The sequence below is a fragment of the Haemaphysalis longicornis genome, unplaced genomic scaffold (assembly GCF_048455015.1).
Source record: "Haemaphysalis longicornis isolate Haplotype H1 unplaced genomic scaffold, Haemaphysalis longicornis Haplotype H1 scaffold_12, whole genome shotgun sequence".
Taxonomy (NCBI): Eukaryota; Metazoa; Arthropoda; class Arachnida; order Ixodida; family Ixodidae; genus Haemaphysalis; species Haemaphysalis longicornis.
Window position 1 is genome coordinate 98,871,994 of NW_027526225.1, and position 24,379 is coordinate 98,896,372.

The window sequence follows — 24,379 nt, forward strand, 5'->3', positions numbered from 1 at the left end:
TTGGCTGAATGTGAATGTTGGAAGAAGCAGTGAAGAAAGAGAGCTTTGTACACTTCCAAAGCTAGCTACTTCCTAGCATCATCCCCCATCCTTCCTCCTCCACCCATCTGCCACTGCCAGAGCCGTCACGTGCACAGCACGGATGCCTTACAGGCTTCTGCACCTTGGACAGGCACGACGAGAGAGCAGCACACCAAGCGGCGGCAGCGAGTGAAAATACTCCAGGTTTTATTGAGGCCATCTGGCGGCTCTCCTCTCCCACAGGGCGCGGCGGCAGGTTAGATACAGGGGCCCGCTGCTGCTGCTGTATGTACACCAAGGCTGCTGTCTGCTTGGCCAGCGGCCATTAGCTGTAGAGGTCATCGTCGTCGTCTTGGAAGTGCGACGGGTTGTTCGGGTTGTTCCCACTGTTGCCGCCGGGGCCCGTGGGCTGCGAGCTGGGGAATCTGCACGCCGGGGAGAGGGAGAAAGACAGAGTTCAGAGCATGTGGGGAAACCCCCAATGCATGCCGCAATCACGTTTGTATGAGCCTTCTCTTTTACCTACCCCACCGCCAAAACAGTTACGACCTCGCTAGGAATAATAATATATCCAGGCCACAAGGTGCTTCTTAAAAGAACTTTTTCAGCAATACTTGCACCAAAGGTTAGGAAATTCCGCCAATGACACTTTTTCATGCTCGTTTCAAATACCTAATTACTTTTTGCGCACCAGCTACTACACTTGAGTCATTCATATCATAGACGACAAAAGAGCGACTTTTGTAGCGCCTCTCCACGTAAAGCATCGGGCTATAGCTTATTTGGTTGTTTGTAGATCAGAAACTGCCACTACCAAGAACCGAAAGAGCACAAGTCCCGGTACAACTTTCTGGACACAAAACTTCTACACAAGACAAAAAAAAAAAAAAAAAAAAGGAAACAGTTGAAATTTTGAACACCAAAAGTGACATACCCTTCCCACTGTTTCTTTATACAAAGCAGACACACTGGGAATGATGTCAGACTGGTCACTATGGAGCTTCATTGTAGGACCATTTGGCCACGAGGTGGCCGACCTGTGCAGATGTGGGTCCACTACACCCCCGCTTTGGAAGCTCTTTGAGCCCACAGCTGCGTGCCAGCCACCCACCCAAAACCTGCACCACGACCTGCTCCTAGACGCCCACTTCCCCCTCACACCACTCAAGGTGAGCCCGGATCACCCACATTCAAGAGTGGACCAGGTATCTGTGGGGCCGATGAACGCTAAGCCTAATCTGCCCCGCCAGCTGCACTCACCCAGCACTGCATCGCCCCATGTTGCCTGGTGCGCTCGCTCACCTCCTCGACAAGCGCGACCATAACATCCGCTATGGAATGCATTGTTGATGGACAGTTCATCGACTCCACCGTCCTGGACAACCCGGGCGGGGTATGCATCCTCCGCAAGCAACTCCCACATCAAGACCACCCAGCCCCTAACGACCCCTACATGTAAATCCCCAATGTTGCTAGCTGTGCTGCACCGCCACACCGCCGCAAACAATGACCCTGCCCAAGCCTCCTCATCAGATGATGGATATCATGAATGAGCCACAATCCCTCCTCCTCTAGCACAAGCTCTTCAAGCACAATGACAAGACTACCCAAAGCTCCACCAAGCCTATTCCTGACCACCCAGACAGCAATGCAAGACACAATTACTGCCCTCCACACGGAACTCCTTACATGCATGAAGGAATTACAACCCCCCAAATTCTCTCCATCACTGCCCTGGATGCCGATGACTTGGAGGTGGATATATGAAACATGCCGCATCTGGCAATAGACTTGCAGGAACCTCGCCCCCAAAACAGCAGCCCTACAGACCCTTGTGTCAACCCTACCCATGCCCCCAATAGTCATTGCGCTCCAAGAAACAGGTCCCTCTACCATTGTCAAACTCACAGGCTTTCAGTCATTTCAATCCCTGGATTTCCCCTCCATCGCCACCCTCGTACACCGCAACCTTCGCTCATCTCACAAACCCCACCTCTCTTGTTACACACATGCTAATCACAGTTTATCCACCCAGACCCGCACAGCCCATTCTGCACATTCTCAACATTCATGCTCAAGACACCCACTGGGGCCTCACCTGAAGTTTGTGCCGAAGCCTCGGCTCTGCTGCAGCGTCTGGGCGAACATCTCGTACTTGCGGATGTCGTTCTCGCTCACCGAGCGCCGGGCAAATTTCATCGCCTCCTCAAAGTGGTCCTTGCGGATCTCGGGGACAGGGTCATTGTCCTCCACGTCCTGTGGGGGGGGAGAGAGAGAGGCACTTTGCACGCACGCTTCCCCAGCCAGGGAGCCGGCCCCCGAACCGGTTGGGTGGATCTCGCTCCCACCGGGGCCCCCGGGCGGGGCCACCAACTTACAGGGCCACACATACAGCCACAAATAAGGGACCACTGAAACAGGCAGCAGAGGCACCCACACCTCAGGTCTCCTGGCCAAGGGCGCTAGGCAAACTCTCACGTTTAACGTTCCTCGGCAAGATATGATAAGATGATTGTTCCTCGTGAAGACAGCATATGCAGCATCTTTCCGAACTTTTACAACCCCCCCCCCCCCCCCTTCAGAAAAGAAACGGCAACTTGATGCAGCCACTGAAAAGGTTTGCTGTTGTGGTGGGTTCAACAAGTACACCCCAGCTGTGGCTATTGAGACATGCTCACACACACGGCCACCAATGGAAGCCAGGCAATCATGGGACGCCCCTGAAACTCATGCTCACCCAGCCAACATCCCAAGTAAACCTTCAGACTGTGCAAACCACGTGGGGGATGAAAAATGCCCAGACTGCCGCACTATCGAACCTATTCAACCATGATCGGCCCCGTGATGTCAAATGACGAGTCAACGTCTTAATCTCATCACTCGCCGCTATTTTTTAAATTAACGCGGTTAGCTAAAGAACACGCTGCCAGAATGTCGCCCGCATTAATCTTACGTGGCACATTCCCTGAAGAATGTTAGAGTAACAATCATTCACTCCTGCTCCTCAAAGAAGGAGGAGAGGGAAAAATACCCATATTGCAGCATTTTTGTGAGCAGGGTAGCAGGAGTGAATAAAAATGTGGTATGCAATCAGTGGACATGAGCCCCGACAGTACCAACCAGTCAAACAAAAACCTCCCAAAAATATTGACAAGTGTCGACTGGGGAAAATATCCTCCCAAAAATATTGACAAGTGTCGACTGGGGAAAATATTTTGTTGCGATGCAGTTGTTCCGGCTGTGACAATCGCCAGAAATGCTGTGTGTGTCTTATACCCCTGTCACACGGGCACTTTCAATCACGATTGGGTCGATCCGGATCGAGCTCAATCCGGATCGGGCCTCTGCTACACAGCAGTTTCAATCGCGATCGAGCTCGATCCCACTCGAACTCAATCCTGATTTCTCAAGCACGATTGAGGCTTCCAAGCGCGATCGAACAAGAGCGGCGATACTCTCGTCCCCGCTGAGTGATGGCACAGGAGGTGACAACTTCAACTAACACCACAAATTGTGTCAAATAACTTGACCCAAATAAGTGTGAGGTAATATTTACATAGTTACGTATACCTACGACCGCACGAAGTTACCAGACACCGGCCGCAAGTACATAGTTAGCGCCATCTAGCGCACACGAGTGCAACCCGTGCAACTTCTCGATCGAGATTGAAACGTGCCGTGTAGCAGCGGCAGTGCGTCTAGCGCGCTCGAAAACTCGATTGCGATTCACTTAAATCGCGATTGAAAGTGCCCTTGTGACAGGGGTATTAAAGGAAATAGGGAACTTTTTTTCCCTGGAAGTCAACCACTTTGGTTTTGTTTCCGCAAGCAAAAGAATTTTACTCGGCACTACTGCTCCACGAAATAAAAGTGGCCCCGTATCAGCTCACTTTGCTGCAAATGTTGTCGAAATATGATGGTCCCTGTCACAAAGTGCCTCCTTTCTTGTTACATTGTGGAGGCATGCTCAATACAATTCAATTTTTCTGTGTTCCGCTGCTCGCACCATCTACACTGGAGCCTTTTGTTACTGTTGCGTTTCTTGGAATGCCACCACAAAGGGCTACGCAAGCCCCTATTTTGTATTTTTGGGTCAAAACGTTTCTGTCAGGGTATATATTTTATTTGCTATCGCAAAAATCAGGCAGCCATGTATTTTTATTAAAGGAACACTGAAAACATCACTTATGCATTGATGTTTTGCCTCAATATGCCTAATGTTTTTCATTTGCTCAACAATGTTGACAAGTACGAACACTGTCAACAGATTTGAAATGTTTTGCCTATATAAACGTTTCGTTCAAGAATTATTTTAACATTTGGCCTGGCGGCTGAATCGGGGGACACAGACAGCCATACAAATAGGCCAAAAATTTCACATTTCAGTAGCACAAGACAGACAATCGTCTTCAAAAGATTGCAGCTCGCAACTACAACTATAATCTACATCTCGTCTGCCAAAGAGCGCCAGCTGCAAGTCTGAGACAAAGAACGGAGTTCGGAAAATCAAATTCGAATGCTACGCACTGAGGCAACAACATGGCAGCAAGGCGTGCCACAGTGGGGGGTCTATGAATTCATCTAAACCACCTGGGAATATCTAATGCCGGCTGAAATCAACAAACGAGCACTTTGGTTCAGCATTTAAAGCCACATTTTAGACACCGAGACAAAACAGCACAGTACTGAGTGACATCGACTGCGGAAAACAAATTTACACGCACAACACTGTGACGGCATCGTAGCCATTGCCGCGCATTGGCAAGTCAAATCCGTCTGTGCATTTAAACTTTATTTTGCAGGAAGAGTTACATTCGAGGAGAATTTTTAATCTTCTGAATTTCCATTTCTGCATCTTAGCACCAAATCAAGCTAGGCTTACGTTAGACCAAGGTGCAAGAAAATACTAGGGCGGGCGAACGGCCCATAGGGTGCACTTTGCAGAGAGCGGTGACTATCCGCAAAGCCGTTTCTGTACATCTCAAGCCCTGTACATCTGCCCGCACTATGTTAGCTAACATAGTGCTGCCTGCACTATGTTAGCCTCATACATGCTGGGTGGCGTTCCTCTGCGAAAACATTATCGGCACTACTTATTGAAGTACGTTCACCAGAGCTACCCAATTGGGGCATGGCTGCAGTATTAGCCGAGCACAAGACTTCCTGGCCACTTTGTTCAATAAAGTGGCCATTTGTAAACTGCAAAAAGCACCCAACGAACCCCGCAAGCGAGGCGATGAGGGCCACCCTTCATGGCGCCATTTGTTGGCGTGATGTGGAAGCAGAACATTATAGCAACACGGATGCCAGTGGCGTTTGCTCACCAAACACCTTTACACCCTGGGCGAGATCAAGTGAGGGGGGCTGCAGTTTGACAAAGACCTACTGCGAGCTCAAACAAATGCCTTCTCTAGACGGCCACATTGTCAATTTCGGGGCAAATGGCTCAACATCAGGCAGTGCTCAGCCGCCCCCTCACCCCCTCCAAGCACACAAGGTGTGGTGCTGCTGAGCTTTAAGGACGCGGGTTCGAACCTGGCTCCGCTGGCTGCAGTTTTCCAAGGGAGGCGAAAAGCAGCAACACCCTTTTGTCCAGATTTCGGCACATGTCAAAGATCCCCAGGTGGTTAGAATTCATAGAGTTTCTTAGTACGTATACTAGAGAGAAAACTGCAGCTGGGGATCCATGTCGTTGTGGGGGGTTATGAGCTTGGGCTTGGCATGACGACTGGATTCCTCAGCGGTTTTTAGGATTTGCTTCCTTCACTATGCTTTAAAGGGACCCAGAAAAGCCTTCTGTAAAAGTTACAAAAGGCCTGTATTGTCACGTAGCACCAATATAGCGATTCAATGCCGTTGGAATTATTGATCTACATTCAGTATTAGCTGCGCCAGAAGCAATTTAAGGGACCTCTCCCCACTTGCCGATCGACTCCTCCTCCCTCTCTGCCTCCTTCAAAGCAGCTAGCTACATTCCTGCGCCTAGGCTCGCGTCAATCACTGCGGACCCGCCTTTGCCGCCTTTGCCTCGGGATCGCGCAGGAAGGAGGAAGAGCAGCCGGAAGCCAATGGCAGTGACGCCGCCGGCGGCCGACCTTGCCGGCGATTGGGCGAATCAGGGGGCGCCTTCGCCGTTGCGTCAGCAGCGATCGCCGTTGCGTCACCCGCGGTCGCCGTTGCGTCAGCCGCGGTCGGCTCGCTGCGGCGTCGCGCTCATCGGCTGAGAAAGGCGATCTTCAAAAATTGTTTACAAATTATCTGTACAACGTATGGGGCTCACACTTGGCTCAAAAATCCCCCGTTATGTGTTCTACCGCCTGAATGCATTTGATTGCCACCTTCACAAAGCTTTTCAGGGTCCCTTTAAGGGGGCAGACTGGTCTTAGAGCTATTTTTTTTATTTACTGACCAATTTTAATGAAACTGCACAGCAATATGGAGTTTTTTGTGCTGATTTCAAATCTGCAATTAGATTCTTTGTAAGTTGATTATATTTTGGCATAATTAGTTATTAATTGCCATTAGTTTGGGACGCAATTAAAAAATAATCATGGCACACAGAATAGCATTAACCACGAGGATAGAATGCGAAATGACTAAAGAATACAATATAGGAATTACTTTTTTGATTTAGCTATTTTTTGTCTCTTTACAACACACTGAACTTCACTCCTCCTGTACTCTGTGAGAAATGGCTCACAAGTGGTGTCAATTGAACACGATAATTTTCCAAAACGTCCACTTCAAAATTTGTTTCCTACATTGTATGCTCCACACATGTAGGTATCATCAGAAAAAAAAATTACAGCCCTACCTGCTCTGGGTGCCGAGATATTTGGGGACAAAACTGAACGAAGTCCTAAAATTTGAGTTTTTAGAAAAGTGCAAAAAACAAATGGCACACGTTTTAATGACAGATACTACAGTGTATGTACAGATTTACAGTGCGAGATTGCTAGTAACCACCAGGAATGTAGTCTGACTGCTTATTAGCTCTTGAATGACGCTTTTTTAGGGCCTGTTGGACTCTTTCAGCTGAGGTGTGCTTGCGAGCCGAGTCTTGTGCTCGTTGATGGTCCTTCTCGGTCATTCGTTTGGTGCTCTTCACGCTAGGGTTTAAGCTGAGGGCTTTCAGGATTCCTGATGAGGTTTTCGCGTCGCCAGCATTAAACCTCATCACTGCCTCTGCAACAGCGGCTTGAACAGTGAAGAGCGACGCATGGCGCTCCTTGGGTGCCAGTGCCCAGATAAGCAAATGAAGGCTTTCGTTGCTATTCTGGGTTTTACCCCGTGAACACCTTTCGAGCAGATTCTTATTCGACAAGCGCTGATAAATTGGAAGCAGGGCTTTGCACACGTGTGGTGGCAAATTATACCGGTGCTTTGGCATGGGTTCTCCCTTGGCAAGTGCTGCATTTTGGCGGCACCAAGAGTCGGGGCCAGTCGGGCACAGGCTGTGATGTCGGGGCCAGTCGGGCACAGGCTGTGATTGTGCAGTGCATCATTTGACGTAATGTGGTGGTAGGTCGCCATGACTGCCTTTTCCATTGCCTCAACATCACCTTTGTGAGACTTGAGGGCCCAGCCGTAGTAAGAGCTTAGCTTGGTGACAAGGTCACCCGTCAGCCTTCCCTTTCCTCCAAGATTTTCTGAGCCACTACCCTTGTGCTTTGCACGCGCAGTTTTTAAATTGGTGAACATGCGCTTCTGTACACGATTCACACAATCTTCTTTTTCAATTTGAATGAACCCGTACACCTTTTTATCTTGCAAGGCGAGGAAAGTTCGACAATCGCCATCACAGAGAATGGTTGTGTATCTTAGCCCATACTTTTGAAGCGACCGTTCGAAAAGGATAAGGGCTGCTTCCACTTCCATCTCTCCAGATTTTTTTTCCGTGTTTTTCTGGCAGATGTGGGTAGCACGTCAAGCTTCATAGGCCGGATCACCTTCCTTCGGCCCTCGCTCACACCCCGCGCAAAAGTTGCTCAGCACAACATAATCGATGACAAGCCCAGTGAAGAGTTCAATAACCACACCCACACCTATGTGGGATGAGTGTCCACGAGTCATCCACGACCCATCATACGACACGGCAATGTTCCCGGGGTTAGCGACATCCAGTTCACGGTAAAGTTAGCGAACCGACCGTGCGCTTTCACTCGTCACTTTCTCGGCAGCGCGAGCTGCCGCTGGGGTTAGCTTTTGCTTTACGTACCCTTGCCAAGTTTTCTTATGAAGACCGCGGTGAGAAATGTTCATGGTTGAGAAGATGTCATTTAGAGCAGCTTGGCGATTTCCGGTAGTTTGCATCGCGCGAGCAGCGAGGATGTTTACAGCGAAAGGCTTCATTTTCTGGGTCCCGTCGATGCGCGGCGAGCTCCATGCTGCCGCGACATCTCCACAGTTCGCACACACCACCATTAGTTTTACCGCAAGGCCATACTCGCAGTCACATTTCTCAACGCGAACGTCTCCGCCACATATTCTGCACTTCACAGCGCTAAAAAGCTCATTCACCGACTCGAGGTTCACAATGACGAAGGCCGTCTCGTCGACAGGCTGGGCCTCTTCGTCGCTCTTATCCAGACGACCAAATTTCCTTTTCGTCGCTGGGGTTGACGCAAGCTTCTGTAGTTTTGCTTCGGCGTTATCTTGTCTTGCCTGAAGATCTGCTGGCTGCAGCATTGTCGTATCTCGGCGGATGCGGCTGCTGCGAGTCGGAACTTCCAAGGCCGGTAGGCGCGTTAGGCCTAGGTCAACATCGGCAGCTTCGGTGGGCGACGCAGTGTCCCGTTCTTCGTCACTTTTCTCTGGGGGTGCAGCGTTGCGGTTGAAGTTACTTCCCATAGATTTCTTCCTTTTTCTGCCGTATTTATGTCGCGTATTAAACTTGCGGCCCCGGTTCGGCATAGTTACACGCTCGCCGTTATCGAAGATGGCTACCCGCTTGCACTGCACTTTGCGCGCAGCAGACGCTGCTGATCCGCATCCGCCAATCAGATGGCACTATTTTGGTCACGTGAGCTCAGCAGCCAATAACGGTGCGCATTTGACCTTTTTTTGTACGCTTTTTTCTTCGCGACCAGAGAGAAAAATGAGGCAGCCGTGGCGGGAAATCAAAGACGAAGAAGCGGTCTTTCAAACGAGACCAAGATGGACGCTTTCGTTAGCCGAGAACGCTAGCTACGCTTGGCAAGAAAAGTGCCGTTTTACCATCGAATTCTGAGCGAACTGCGCGGTGGGGTGCACTTTAAAATGATATTTACAGTAAAATACAGCGCCTTTTGGTGAGAAAATTTGCAAACTGATAGAAAAATAGCCGCGGATGCCGAAAATGCCATTTTTAAAAAATCGACTTTTTGGCCATTTTTCGGCCTCAAAGACCCGTCTGCCCCCTTAACACATCTGCGAGCTACAAGGTGGCCGAAATGCTCCCTGTTCTGTGGAAGCCGTGAGCCGTGCAACTGCGCGCTTGGTGAAAGAGCAGGCAGTGCGTGATCGTACCTCACGTTGGTCATGCCGGAGTAGGCGGAACCTATGGCTAATATGTCGCCGCAAAAGTTGTAGCTGACGGAAAAAAGCCAAATGTACTTTGACGAAGACAAGATACGACAGATACGGGCGCCTGCGGCCATCCATATCTTGGCTTCGATCACGACTGATTAACGCTATGTTTTCCTTTTTCTTCAAGTATGAAGCAAGTTTTGTTAAACTGTAGCTGGCGGTCAGTGCACCAGTTCCCTACGAAAGCGACGTTTTCATAGGCACGCTCAAAAACGTTTCCAAGCTTTTTAAACAACTTATTATTTGAAATAATGGGAAAATTAATAAAACGAGTCTCTAATGAGTTTCTCCGAAAATATTAACGTTGTTAACAACCCGCTTGGTCTGCAGAATAGTAGGCACTACCGTTCCGGCAAAAATACACTTTAGTTCCTTTTTCCTAGCTTTAAAACAGAGCGTTTTATTAATAACACACCCTTATTTGCGTTTCTGCGGCACTGTGTTTGAATGTGCAGCCACTAAAATGTTTCAATCAAAGCCAATGACGCAACTAAGGCGAGCGCATGGTATAATGGCGGCCCATGACGACACAGACGGGCTTGATGCGAGCCGCATAGACGCTAGCGCCAGATTCCTCTCTAGTGCATACAGTAAGAAGCTCTATGGTTAAATTAGTCCGCGGCCCTCCACTATGGCAAGCCTCATACCCCATGTGTAGCTTCGGAGCACTAAAACCCACACGTGTAGTAAATAACGCAGGCATTTGCGTTCAGTGCACTCATCCCCTCACCTTGACCAAATACTTTTTAAGAACTTAAGGGGGGACGCGGGTCTTAGAATGGTCAAAAATGGCCAAAATATCGATTTTGAGAAAATCCAATTTTTGGAATTATTGTACCTTCAAGCACCTGCCTTCAAAATATCAACCCGAAATTCCATCGGGAAATACTCTAAAATCATGTTTTGAAACGCCTCGAGGGCCACGAAATGCCCCAAATTGGGCAAAAGTTGCTTCAAATTCCCGCGCGCCCCGCGGGCGAAGCAGCCGACCGATCGCCGCCATCTTGGTCTTGTTTTGGAGCTTGTTTCTTTGTGCGCATTTTGCGGTATCTCAAAATGGCGTCGCTTGAGTAGAGCGACCGCCCTTGCCAGTTTTCCGAAGGCACCTTCTCGGCCGCCGATTGGCTAGAGCGGGCGCGCGCGGTTTGAGTTGGCCATACGACCCCTCCCATTGGTCGGCGCGACTGCTGTCATGGCGGTCGCCATCATGGCGTCTGCTACGCGCGTCTGACGGAGTCCGCTCTTCTGGCGCAGCGCTCGCTTAGAGCAGTTTTTTTTTACAGTTTCTTCTAATTCTTCCATCGCGTACTTTCGTGAATGATGCCAGGAGACGTACGTTTGAAGAAGACGACCCGTCATGCGCACGGGAAGCGAAAGCGTCGCCCGCCTATCCCAAGGTCGCGTGGTGCGACTTCGGGCCGCTCGACTCCGCCGGATGAGAATCGTTCGCCGCCTCGTATTGCCTCGCCTGCCCCATCGCCTGACCAACCACCTCCGGAATCCATACCTGGTCCAAGCACGTCCTGCCGGCTTGACACGAGGTATTACACGGCGGAGGTGATCGCCGCGCGTACGGAACACGCGGACGAGGTCAAGCGCGGAATGGAGACCAAGTCAGCAACGCAGCGGAAATTCGACCTCCTTGAAGTGGATTTGGCGCACTCAGAGGAAGAATCCGGCACAGATTTTGTCCCAGTGGATTTTGCAATGCTGAATGACCTTTTTGCGCACGTCAGGTGCGGCAAGTGCGGGCTGGCGGCGCCGGATTTGAGGAAGCCTGACCGGCAGTACGGCCTCGCCGTGAAGCTCGAGGTGACGTGCTCGGTTTGTGAACACCGTGTGGAACGTTTTTCCTCGCCAAGGACCGAAGGATCTGGCAATATCACTCTTTTTGAAATGAATATGAGGGCCTTGAAAAGTATTCAAAGCATCGGGAAGGGGGTGACTGCTCTGTCAGATTTTTGTGCTGGTATGAACTTGTCCCACCGAGGCCTGCACCACAAGACATTCCAAGCGCACTTGAGGAAAGTGGTTCAGGTTTGCGAGGACACTGCAGCAGCCTCTGAAGCTGATAGTGTGCGTGCCATCAAGGACTTGTACTCGGACCTTGGTCAGCCGCCAAACAACACAGATGTGATGTTTGATGGCACGTGGATGACAAGGGGACAGTTGTCACACATTGGAGTGGGCTGCATCATTGAAGTGTACACCGGCTTAGTGATTGATCATGTAGTCCTCTCTAACTTTTGCTTAGGTTGCGCCATCGGACCCAAAGCGTCAGATGAGGGCTACGAAGATTGGCTGGCAGACCATGAGTGTCAGCGAAACATTGACTGTGGTGCAGGACGCATGGAGGTAGAGGCAGCCCTGATAATGTTCAAGCGCTCGCTCTCCAAGAATGGGCTGCGGTACACAACCGTGATGTCCGATGGAGATAGCCGCACCATGCACGGCTTGAAGGAAAAAGGCGTCTATGGGTTTATCCCCATAGGCCAAGAAAGTTTGCCTTTCGGCTACATTTATTTTCCCCAAAAGACTCTTTTGAGGGCCAACAACATGATGCATTTGCGGAAAACGCACTGCGCAGTGTCCCACCCCTGTATCCTCTCAAACTTCCAGCATAAAAACCGCGAATGAAATAGCCTCACCAAAAGGGGGGCACCTAAAGCAAGTTTCACCCTCACACTTTTGCCGTACACAATATTCTGGGTACCACCGTGCACTGTAATAGATGATGGCACTTCACGAAGGACTGTTGCAGTTTTCACGACGCCAGCAAGACACCACCAGATTTCACAACGCTAACAAAATGCCAACCGATTCAAAGTCGATAAATTTTGCTAAATTCCTGATGGGGTCCGTTACTTGGCCTTTTGTATCTCCAGTTCTAGTTGACATTTTTGGAATCCAAAGACAGATTTGAAAATGGGAAGAACATGTCTTTGTTACTGGGAAATTTTGAAGCTACACTACTGACGGTTCATCTCATAACACATGGCCAAACTTCAAATGCAGTTTTCTCAGTTTCATATTTTTGGTCACTTCCCTCAGCCTTACGCAGCTTTTTGGAAACTTCTTTTTGCTTCATAAGGTCAATCTTGGTACCATTTTTTTCAGTACAGCCTGAGGCAGCCGATGACATTCTTAGTTTTTCTGTTTAGGCTACGCATAAATAATGACTTGCAGTTATTTTGATGAGCCAAAATATCCAATACTGCCATTTTTTGTACTTGACATATTTTTTTAGGATGCCGTGACTTTAGAGAAAAACGAAGAATGTCATCGGGTATGGGAACTCTCTGGCTATCCATTCATGTAATTAAAAGCGACAAAATGCAATGCGAAAGTTCATTAAAGCTGCGTAAGAAATTACCTAATTGCGGTTTAGACTTTGTATGATAACTTTTGAACTAACAGCACCAGCTCAAATATAATTGCATATTTGAAATCTACAGAGAAAAGCACATCCGTGTGCAAATTTTCATAAGTTTCTACCCATAAATAAAAAAGTTAGTTTTAAGACCCTCGTCCCCCCTTAAGAACAAGTCTTGCACGATTTCATCCTGTACTGTTATCGCCCCTGGGAGGGAGAAGCACCCACCATGTTGGAGTCTGGATTTTGGCTGCGCTCCTTCTCCTTGCGAATCTCCTGCTCAATGGATTCCCTGATGGCCAGCTTGCAGGCTCGCTGGCAGATCTCGGTCAGATCGGCACCACTGAAGCCCGGGCTGATGCTGGCTATGAAGTTCAGATCCACATCCTGCAACGACCCAAGCGACGCACACGCTCACGCAACCACAAACAAAACAGCTTTTTTTCTCTGCACGATTTCTTCTCAAGTACACACAAAAACTGTGTCCCACTTGTGATAAGGGATGGATGAGCAGAGGCTCACTGCACGCAGCGCAATTGTGGAGTAACAGCAAGACTGCTGCGATAGATTGTGTGCCCACTGCTATCGGTCATCCGAGCCAAGTGCTCGCACACACTTACGACACTTGCGGATACTGTATTTTCACACCCCTCGACATTACGGAGAAAAGGAGAAAACTCCCCGGTCTGTGATATACCGAAGGCTGCCGAAGAGAACACTGCAAGTCATCCCCCTCTCCGGGAGAGAGTGCACAGCTGCCGCCACGTTGTCCGCAGTCAAGTTGAGAGGAAACGATTATACGCGGTTTCTCATCGCCAGTTTCGAAGATAGCGAACAAATTTTCATAATTCTTCCAGGAGGAGTTTGCTGGGACAATCAGACTTTACCCCAAAAACACATTCCCAGTAGTCGATGTTAGGTGCTGCGGGGTCCCTTTAAGAGCACCTGCAATTATGGCCACCATGGTGCCACAGCGGAGCCTGCGATATAAGGTGGAGGAACCAGTGAGATAGAATCAAAGGTGCTGCAACATGTAAGAAGTTTACGGAACCATGCAAGAGCCGAAATCTGCAACTGGGAATAGTAGTCGGTGAGCCTGTTCACAGCAAACAGCGCAGGGACTACGGCGTCAATGTCATTGCAATCCAAATGAAAGCGATGGAGATTGCAACAAGAATGCAGATTCCCCACTCGTGTTTTGTGGAAGCTCGAGCTGAGTGAAGTACACGATGAGGGGACACGGATTTTCTTTGAGGCACCGTAAACAATATGCCAGAAGCTTCCAGGCAATTTCAAAGGAAAACTTGCCCACCTTTCAGCGTTACGTAATCAAACTCTGCAGGGAACGCAGCTACGAGCTCAGCCACAACGGCAATACTGACAAGGCTCCCATGTATTGAAGTGAAGCTCAAGACGACAGTATGAGAGTATGAGAAGCAGCATGTCGCAGTGATGCTGTGCATAACCGCCAACAAACAAAAGCTTCCACCATACATCATGCTCAAAAGAAAGAACACACCCAAAAATGAACATTTCCCAGAAGACAAAAGAGCAACAAAAAAGGAACAAAGAAAAAAAAGATGGATGACAGCCGAGCTGATGTCAGACTGGGTTCAAGTTGTGAGGCAGCAGTGCCCAAAAGCATTGCTCAACAGACCTGCAGGCCCACGTTCAATGCTTTTGTTGGGTTTTGAAGCCATCTTACTCCAGAGGTAAACACCAAACTCCAGAATAGCTTTTACGACTTGGTTGTGATTCCAGGCGGCGCACGACGCCAGTACTGCAACCCCTTGATCAACAAACCTTTCAAAGCTATCCTTCAAATGGAGTACAAAAAGTTGGTTGAGAACCCCGGACCGGAAGAAGACGCCAACAGGACAGCGACAGAAAACGTTGCTGTCAACCATCGCATGGTGGATATCACATGTATGGAAGTTGACATTGCGGCAAAAATTTAAGAAGGGTTCAATTACAAACTACTTCGATGGAACGGAAGACAACTCGGTGTGGGATACCAAGAGTGGCAGCTCCGAAGTGGGGCGATGGACTGAAGTGGCTAAGAGAGTGACTGAGTTTTTGACCTAAGCGGTGGGTGCACCGTACGTTTTTCTTTTGAATGTTAGCCAAATAAAATGCTATCCCTTCCCTTGTGCCTAGTCTTGTCGAGATATCACCGCAAAAATATGAAGCGAGTTGAACAGGGGGGAAGGGTTTTAGGTTTTTCAAATCAAATCACACCCCCTCGCTTTGGGCACGGCAAGCGTGGGGGGAAAAAAAGGGTGGTGGGTTAGAATCGAGCAAATGCGGTACCTCGGTTCACCCCGAAACAGTGGACGTACAAAGTTACCGGCAAGACACCACCTGGAGTCAAGTATTCCTGCACTCACGGGGGCCAGCGGGGACTTGCGCAGGTTGGCCTTGAGGATGGCCACGCGCGACTTCTCGTCCGGCAGGGGGATGTAGATGAGCTGGTCGAGACGGCCGGGCCGCAGGATGGCCGGGTCGATGATGTCCGGCCGGTTGGTGGCCCCGATGATGAACACGTTCTTCTTGCTGCTCATGCCGTCCATCTCCGTCAGGATCTGGTTGATCACCCGGTCTGCCGCACCGCCTGCGTTTCAGAGGACAATCGTGAAACAGTGACCTGCCCAACTGGCTACAAGGCGAGCGCCCAGCTACCAGAACTACGTGCTCCCTCAGAACAGTTATTTTCAGCAACGGGCATTCCAAAGCAACGATGGCCGCAAAGCCGCCGGAGGAGTGCACTCACCGGCGTCTCCAACGTTGCCGCCCCTGGCCTTGGCGATCGAGTCCAGCTCGTCGAAGAAGAGCACGCAGGGGGCGGCCGCACGGGCCTTGTCGAAGACGTCGCGCACGTTGGCCTCGGACTCGCCGAACCACATGGTGAGCAGCTCGGGGCCCTTGATGGAGATGAAGTTGGCCTGGCACTCGTTGGCGATGGCCTTGGCCAGCAGGGTCTTGCCGCAGCCGGGCGGCCCGTAGAAAAGCACGCCCCGCGACGGGGTCATGCCGAACTTGAGGAACTTGTCCGGGTACTCCACCGGGTACTGGATCATCTCCTGCAGCTCCCGCTTGACGTTCTCCAGGCCGCCAATGTCCATCCAGGTCACGTTGGGCACCTCCACCACCGTCTCGCGCAGCGCGCTCGGGCTGCACTTGCCCATGGCCCACCGGAAGTTGTCCATGGTGACGGCCAGCGAGTTGAGCACCTCGGCGTCGATCTGGTCGTCCTCGAGGTCGATGAGGTCCATCTTCTCGCGGATCTGCTGCAGGGCCGCCTCCGAGCAGAGGGCGGCCAAGTCCGAGCCCACGAAGCCGTGCGTCTCGGCCGCAATCTTGTCCAGGTCCACGCTCTCGGCCAGCTTCATGTTCTTGGTGTGGATGCGCAGGATCTCGAGCCGGCCCGTGGCGTCCGGGATGCCGATGTCCACCTCGCGGTCGAAGCGGCCGAAGCGGCGCAGGGCGGCGTCGATGCTGTTGGGCCGGTTGGTGGCCGCCATGACGATGACGTGGGCGCGCTGCTTCAGGCCGTCCATGAGCGTCAGCAGCTGGGAGACGATGCGGCGCTCCACCTCGCCGTGCGTCTTCTCCCGCTTGGGCGCAATGGCGTCCAGCTCGTCGATGAAGATGATCGAGGGGGCGTTCTTCTCGGCCTCCTCGAAGGCCTTGCGCAGGTTGCTCTCCGACTCGCCCGCCAGCTTGCTCATGATCTCGGGCCCGTTGATCAGGAAGAAGAAGGCGCCCGTCTCGTTCGCCACCGCACGCGCAATCAGCGTCTTGCCCGTGCCGGGCGGCCCGTACAGCAGGATCCCCCGGGGGGGCTTCACCCCGATGGCCCGGAAGAGGCTCGGGTGGCGCAGCGGAAGCTCCACCATCTCCTTGATCTGTGCCAGCTGCTTGCGGCAGCCCCCAATGTCGTCGTAGCCAACCTCGTTCAGGGACTCCTCCTCCTCCTGCCAAGGGGAATAACCGTGCCAACAAACTTATTCTTCCCTCTTCTCAGTTCTAATGGTGCAACCGCTGTTATAGAATGTTACGCCACATCGACACGACAGCTCTGCCACACCTACACATCAGTATCAGTGCTTTTAGAATCTTTAGTTCCAAGAGACATCAGGTGTAAGAGACGTGTTTCTGGCTCCCTCAAGGGAGGTTTTACAATTACGAATGAGCCCGGCCAAAGAATCGAGCGCAATGCAAGAGCGAATGGCGCACCTCCCGCTTGATGGGCTCCCCGTCGCAGTGGATGACCGTGTCAGGTGCGACGATGCAGTATGGGGAGGGGTCCGTCTCGACCACCTTGAACTCCACTGCCCGCATGCCACCGCGCACCAGGAAAAGGTCCCCCTTGTGGATCGGCCGGTATGCCTCCAGGAAGTACGGCTTCAGGTACACCTCGAACAGGCTCCTGCACAGGGGGCCACAACAGTCACACAACAAGCACAGCGCGCCAGCAGCAGCAACCCTCAATTCTTCTGGGACACAAGTATGCAGATTCGCAACCGCCAAAATCAGCTTACCCGGCAAGGCCCTCGACGGTGTCGTCGATGGGCAGCACATGGATCCGTTTGCCGTACTTGACATCTGGGCAGGGCTGGATGCTGGCGGGAAAAAAGGGGAAAAGGCACAAATTGCAAAGACTTGCGTGTACCAGCACCATCCCCGAATTCTTTTGCCCTCCCCACACTTGAAGTTATCAAAATGGCAGTTCAAGCGCACAGCCTTATCTTGATTTCTCCACTGCTGTGAGAAGCACCGCCCAAGCACAGCTCTCACATGTTCAGGTATGTAACAGAACAGGTATGTATGCAGAACAAACAGTTTCTGCACATGATGGCATTCGCCCGGCTAGTTAGTAGCTATGTGACAGAACTCGGCTCACTTGACAGGCATCTAACCTTAGCATCCTTCCTTTCGGTTCACAGAAGGTAGCAGCTCCCACTTTGCAGAACTCAATAACCCTAACGGCCCCACGAAGCTATCCGGTGTGTGCGAAAGTGCCCGTGCCTGTGGATGCGCAAGTCTTTAGAACACAGCACTGCATGCAACTAGATGGCGTTCCCATGTTTTACAGCCATGGCAGACTGTAGCACGTACGAGCAAGTAACTTAGCAGGAAGCAATCCTCTCCAGAAACTGGACACAAATTCCAAATCCGGTGCCAAGCTGCGTCTTTGCACTCTGTGCAAGACCATGTCTCCTGAAATTAAAACCAATGGTGACTCAGCGAGTTAAAACTACCTGCATCTTTCAGCAGTACACTCTTTCTCTTTCTGCCTGCAGAGGTGGGACGTGCGACAACCACCCAGAAACATTCAAAAAGCTTTGCGGCAAAGCAAACGTGTCCCATTTCTTCTGCAATACTCGGCTCTTCTGCAGTGCACTGGAACAGCGAAACAGACAGGAGAGGTCCCGGCAGAGTGCCCCTCACCTGACCACGTCCCCGAGGCGCACGCGCAGGTTGTTGCGGACGCAGCGGTTCATGCGAATCTTCTCCGACGGGCAGGTCTCGTCCGAGAGCACGATGCACACTGTCTCGCGCCGCTTCTTGCCCTTCAGCAGCACCGTGTCGCCTCTGAACAGGGACAGTTCGTCCATCTTTGCCTGCACACCAGAGGGGGAGGGGAGGGTAGTGAGATCAGTGCATCAATCAACTAGGCCTGCTACCAAAGCAAGCAAGCTCGATTCCCAGCCAGCAAGTAGGGCCACTTCTTTTGGGAGGACTACAAACCTGGTTGCAGCTGCGTGAAAGGCTGAATCCCACCATTTGTATCGCACGACTTTTGTTCAACAACAAACGCTCATAGTTTAGGAATACACAAGTAGGCTAGCATTTATCTCTTCCTGCTTTCACTCCCATATATTCTTTTTTTTTCCATGGTATAGAAAAGCAGACCACAAACCGAGCTGACCAAGTGCGAAGCGAGCCAGCTGAAATTGCATGCCACGAAAATGTAGAAAATACTTGGGCAACCTGTACAACTGTGATTAGCTAAAGCTAACGGCTGGCTTAATGAAGGGGTCGATCGCACTAATAATGCCACAACCATTGATGCTGGCTGTCGTACATATACAGTAGCCGACTGATTTGTCAGACGTGTAGGGGAACGAATAGAAAAACAGTCGGAAAAATCCACGCGTCCATTACTCCTATGGGACAAGTGGTGGTTCGTCAGGAAAGCCCGAAGTATCCAGCCAGTCCGGATTTTCGAACTCCGAAAAAACGGTCGGCTACTACAAATGCTGAACAGAGAGTGCACACAAAACAAGGGGGATGAGAAAGGTGCTTCCTGTCTAATAATGAATGTAGCTATCACTCACTAATATCAATCTTTCGACTGCCCATGTCGGCACTGGACAAAAAAATGACAAAGCTGGCTGTCTCCTTGGTTTGTGTCTGCAAGAAAACAAAAATCTTGTTCACAGTTCCAGATGTGTTCCCTATGCAAGTACAGGTTCGCCTTCATTCCCTATCTTACTGTTCTCAGCAAAATGAACATGCTACAATAATCGCTCTTCGCCAGTCACAGCGTGTGCCACCAAAACCCGATGCACCGGCGGCGGCACTATCCGTTTCCCCACTTTTTGAATTTTCTGCGCTATGCCGTTGTCGCAGCTGTGAGCTCAAAAAGCTACACCTGTACAGACTGCTGCATGTCTTGATGGTCAGTTGATTGTGGGGTTTAACGCGCCGACGCAACGCAGGCGATGAGGCGCGCCGTAGTGGAAGGCTCCGGATTAATTTTGACCACCTGGGGATCTTTATCGTGCGCCGAAATCTGGTATACACGGGTGTTTTTGCTTTTCGCCTCCATCAGAAAAGCGGCCGCTGCGGCCGGGAATCGAACTCGCAACCTCTTGATGGTCAGTTGTAATGCGTATTACGTTGCAGCACACCACTAAAAAAACCCTTTTTCCCTAGGGAAAGAAATGGCATACTTTACAAAAATGTAAATGCAGTAGCTGACTGCTTTTTTGGACTCCGAAAATTTGGGCTTGATGGATATTTCGCACTCCCCCGAGCGAGGGATCCCCCATTTGTCCCATAGGAGTAATGACTCACAGATTTTTTGGACTATTTTTCACTCCCCTCTAGGTTCGAAAAATCAGTCGGCTAATGTACACAATGAAACCAGTGTTCTCTGTTTACACAAAAATACAAACTGTTTTTATTGCAGAGTTCTGTTTGTCAACCTGTAGGTTAGCTTAGCTCCCCGATTGTGACTTTTGAGGTGGACAAATAGTCAGGATGTACAAGCCACAAGTTTTCAAGTTTTTCACAAACATGGCAAGAGCATTTGCTGAAATGTACCATGCCCCGAGGGCAATGCCAGCCGCTGCAAACTGCAGCAAAACCCTGCCTCCTTGGCACACTTCACGCCTGCCAGGCTTTACACGACCACCGAGAAACTGTGGAGCGATTGTGAGCGCACAAGTCCAAGCCCACAATTCACCGCCTAAGCGCGCAAGCAAATGCCGATAAACCTTCTCACTTCACAACCACTCAAGAATTTTTTTGGATTAATAAGCAGCCCCATCAAATTCTCATGTCAGCGATCTCAACCCCGTTATATCCAGTACCATCTTGATTTCAAACTTATCAGTTTTTTTGCCTGCTCAACAAATAATGGTTTGGTCAAGTTCTCCACTGCACAGCTACCTCGAAAATGGAATTCGCCAACAATTCAAAGTAACTGCAAGGCTACTGAATGCCAAGTGCATGGCTTCCTTTTCCACCCTGCAGCAAGCACTGTACACAAGAGAGTGGTCCCCACGACAAATGGGACACTCGCCAAATTGCTGTGTACGTTCCCTTTCAGTCACTACTCACCTGGGAAAGGGAGACGACAGAGTTGTCATCGTTGATGGCCTCCTCCACCAGCAAACGGTTGGGCTTCTGCTTCGTCTTCAAGATGGCTGTGGCCAAGTCCTCTGGACTGGAAAGTGAGGAGGCGTTCATTCCATGCACAGAAAAATGGGGACTTCACCGTCTTTCTTTTACACCCAATTGGCGCGGTGGCCACTTCATTTTTTCCCCTCCCGAACACAAGGATCAATTCCATAAAAGGGCTTTAGACGCGGAACACACAATAAAACTAACTGCTTTTTTTAGAATGGGAAGGAGCGCTTGGATTCAATACGTCACAATGGAATGAACTTTTCATTTTAATGTTTGGTAAAATTAAAAAACCACTCACATCTACCGGCAGCATGCAAACAAAATTTAAATGTACCACACCCCCTGTCTTAACACCTGATTCAGCTTGGGTACACACACCTCTTCCACTTTGCCACAGCAGGTTACATTTATTGCAAGCTGCACTCAATTGGGCAAAAGAAGTTTGAATGGAGACATCTCAAGGCAGCCTCTCCTGCGCTTGGTGTGGGCTGGCTGATGCGGTGAAAAGACACAAATGTGAGAGAATCGCAGTATTTGTGCCATAGAAAGAGTCAAAGTGGCCCCCAGGGTCTGATTACAGACAAACATATGCCGAAACTCAGAACGTGTTGAGGATAATGATAATGAAGGAAGCAGCTCACACGGGCACGGGCCTAGCTCGCACCTCCAGCTTGTGATCAGCCCAGTAATTGGGCAACCGGCTGTGTGGCTCCCTTTCCCCGTAGCTTACCACGACAGAACCAATGGTTTTCCTATTATACAGGTTAAGATGCCAAGCCAGTTTCACTAGGTTAAATAGCAATACCTTGATTAACGGTGCTGGAATGCACATGTTGGCATGAAGTCACCATACCCACTGCCTGTTCTTGTCTGCTACCTCAAGTACCTCATACGGTTTATTTATGGAGATTGGACATCTGTACTCTAGAAGGCTAACAGCACTGTCATGGCAGCATTTTGAACAAAATGAAACTTTAGTGTGGTGTGAACTTCCAAGTCATGCTTGTCTTCATTGTCAATTTATTTTTACACCAGCCGCACCAACGTTACAAGAGAATGATTTCGTGCTTAGAACAGCGCCAATGCTGTGCAACGTGACTGACAGTGCTCGGAGTGGTTTCACTGAGTCATCGGACACCAAGGCAAACATGCCTCCGATTTCATCACTTTCGTTGTAGACGTCAATGAAACATTCGCTGATCCTTTCAGCAACCCCGGGTTTCATTACTTCGTTGTAAATATCAATAAAGCGTGAGCTTACTTCTTCCGGCCAGGCAATTTTTTTTTTTTGTGCCTACGTCAACGCAGTTCGAGGCCATACAGCACGCTCAAGGCTGTCAGATAACATCGACCCTAAGAATGGCTGTGGCATGAAGTCTTAGATGTTGAAGGCTACGAAAACGTATGGCGGAAATGCTTGCGACGTCGTTCTCAATCAAAGAAAAACATCGGTAACTATGCTACAAAGGGCTAGCGAAGTTTGTAAAAACACTGTGCTGCTTATTTACATGTGACAAGAGGCCTGAATGCGCGCACCTTTCATAGAAGGCTAAATTTTCGAAATATTCCACGAGCGTTTATAGCACCAGGCGTAGCAAGATATCGAAAACTGCACTATTTGGGAATTTGACGTTGGCAGCTGCTGGAATAGTTCGAAACTTCGCATCGCAGTGAAACAAAGAGCCTCTGGTACAACACTTACGCTTAGTGCAAGTTTGAACCATTGTAGCCATGCCATTTTAATTACCAGTCCAAGTAAAACAGTGACCGCAAGGCGGATTTCCCGGATCGCTCAGTACTCGAAAGTTGTGCATCGTCACGCAAGCTTATCTACGCAAAATGGCTTTAAACTCACTATTACCAGTATGCAGAGAAAACTAAAAGGTTCGGACTGCTACGTCAGCCACCCTTGCCGTGATTACTTGATGAATACGACCCAAGAACCTTCGCGATAGGAAGGATGACTAGCGAAAAATAGAAGCCGGCATTTAAGCCTAACTGGCGACAAACGCGTATCACTCATTGAACGTGTCTAATGTTTGTTCCCTTACACTTATATTCACTACGATTGATGGAAACCCATAACGGAATACTTACTTTGCTTTATTTGCTGCCATGTTGCTTTTCACGGAGGTCGACGACAATGAACAAAGCTATTACACCCCGATCCCAGCACAGAAGACAGAGAACTCTACGGCCGCAACGCCAGCGCCGAACGACACGACACCAACGACACTGCACAGCCGGATTAAAATGTCGCCATAGTTACTAAAACCTAAAAAAAAAGTTTCGTCAAAAAAATAAAAAAGCAAGCTGAAAATCTGCGTCAGTTATCAAATAATGTAATTTCTAAAACTCCTAATAAAATTACGAACAACGAATCGCCGATTGAAGGAACTTGTTACCCAACGTTACCGACGTTACCACCATGGCTCGCTGCATAGGTATCGTCAGGCGGGTAAAGCTGGCTCAAAAATGTGTCTAAACATGAATGCCGCCATGATGCCACGCTGTAGTTGCCAGATCAATAGTTTAAGATATGGCTAACAATTTTTCTTAAAAATGAGGCACAAATTTAGGGCCCTAAGCTAAAATTAGGCAACTTTTATGGCAATAACTGAGTTTCTTTACGAGTTTGTATGCTTTTTATTAGTTTTCTTGAAGTATTCATGCTGGACGAACAAAAATAAATGAAATTATAAGCAAAAAGAAGACGTCGGGCTGAGGCGCCAAATTCAGTTTCGGTATATTGTGAGGAGCGTCAGTCGTGTGGGGCTAATTTACAAAGGTTCACTCAACACGCCTTAGTGTCTGCTGTGTCACTTCGTTCCTTGCGAAGACACGCTTGCGAAGACTGCCGACGATACGGAATAAAGCCGCCGCCGCCTATCTTCAAGGACACCTTCTCTACATGTCCGTAGTGGCTGCTGCCGATTTGAACTCGCCGTCAGCCGGTCATATCATGTTACGCGAAACATGTCTGGGCAGATCGGCTTCTTTTAATCGTATATGATTCGTAAATTTAAAAAAAACAAATGTACGAACCATTTTACCATGCCTAGCGTATAACTAGGCTCTTGTTTACGGGTGCTGTTATACTTTCACTGAACGGTTTTTTACTTGAGTCAGAGATAAAACAACCGCCAACTAATAATAATAATGGTAACTTTATTTGCACGATAAGGTGGTTTTCTAGAGGAGGACAAGGCGAAGCCGAAAGGTAATCCCGAATGTAGGTGCAGAAATCTCCTGTATGGGTGTGTGCAATTGGTGCATGCTCCTTCGATCGCTGAAACACGCAATCTGAAATTTTCGAGAATATATTTGATTCTTTGCATGAGACATTTCTTAAATTCGGCGGATCAGCGACGTTGTTTAATTACGTATACTTGCACCTCTGCTCTCATATGGCCCATGTATATACCTGCACAGAGGAGGTTGGGGAGGAGTAAACTTCGTTCATGTGAGATGGGCACCCGTGTGGTGGGGGGTTAAGAA

The 24,379-nt window shown here is 49.6% G+C and overlaps 1 protein-coding gene across 1 annotated transcript; it reads right to left on the reverse strand.

Moving 5' to 3' along the window:
- Positions 1-211: 211 nt before the first annotated feature.
- On the reverse strand, positions 212-23,135 carry Ter94 (Transitional endoplasmic reticulum ATPase TER94). The gene is made up of 10 exons (XM_077693876.1): positions 22,979-23,135; positions 20,813-20,918; positions 18,413-18,585; positions 17,503-17,583; positions 17,198-17,390; positions 15,732-16,935; positions 15,349-15,572; positions 13,190-13,348; positions 2,120-2,277; positions 212-446 (listed from the first exon to the last, which is right to left on the reverse strand). The coding sequence occupies exons 1-10, from the start codon at positions 22,996-22,998 to the stop codon at positions 347-349; spliced, it is 2,418 nt and encodes an 805-aa protein (XP_077550002.1). The 5' UTR covers positions 22,999-23,135; the 3' UTR covers positions 212-346.
- Between the last annotated feature and the right edge of the window lie 1,244 nt (positions 23,136-24,379).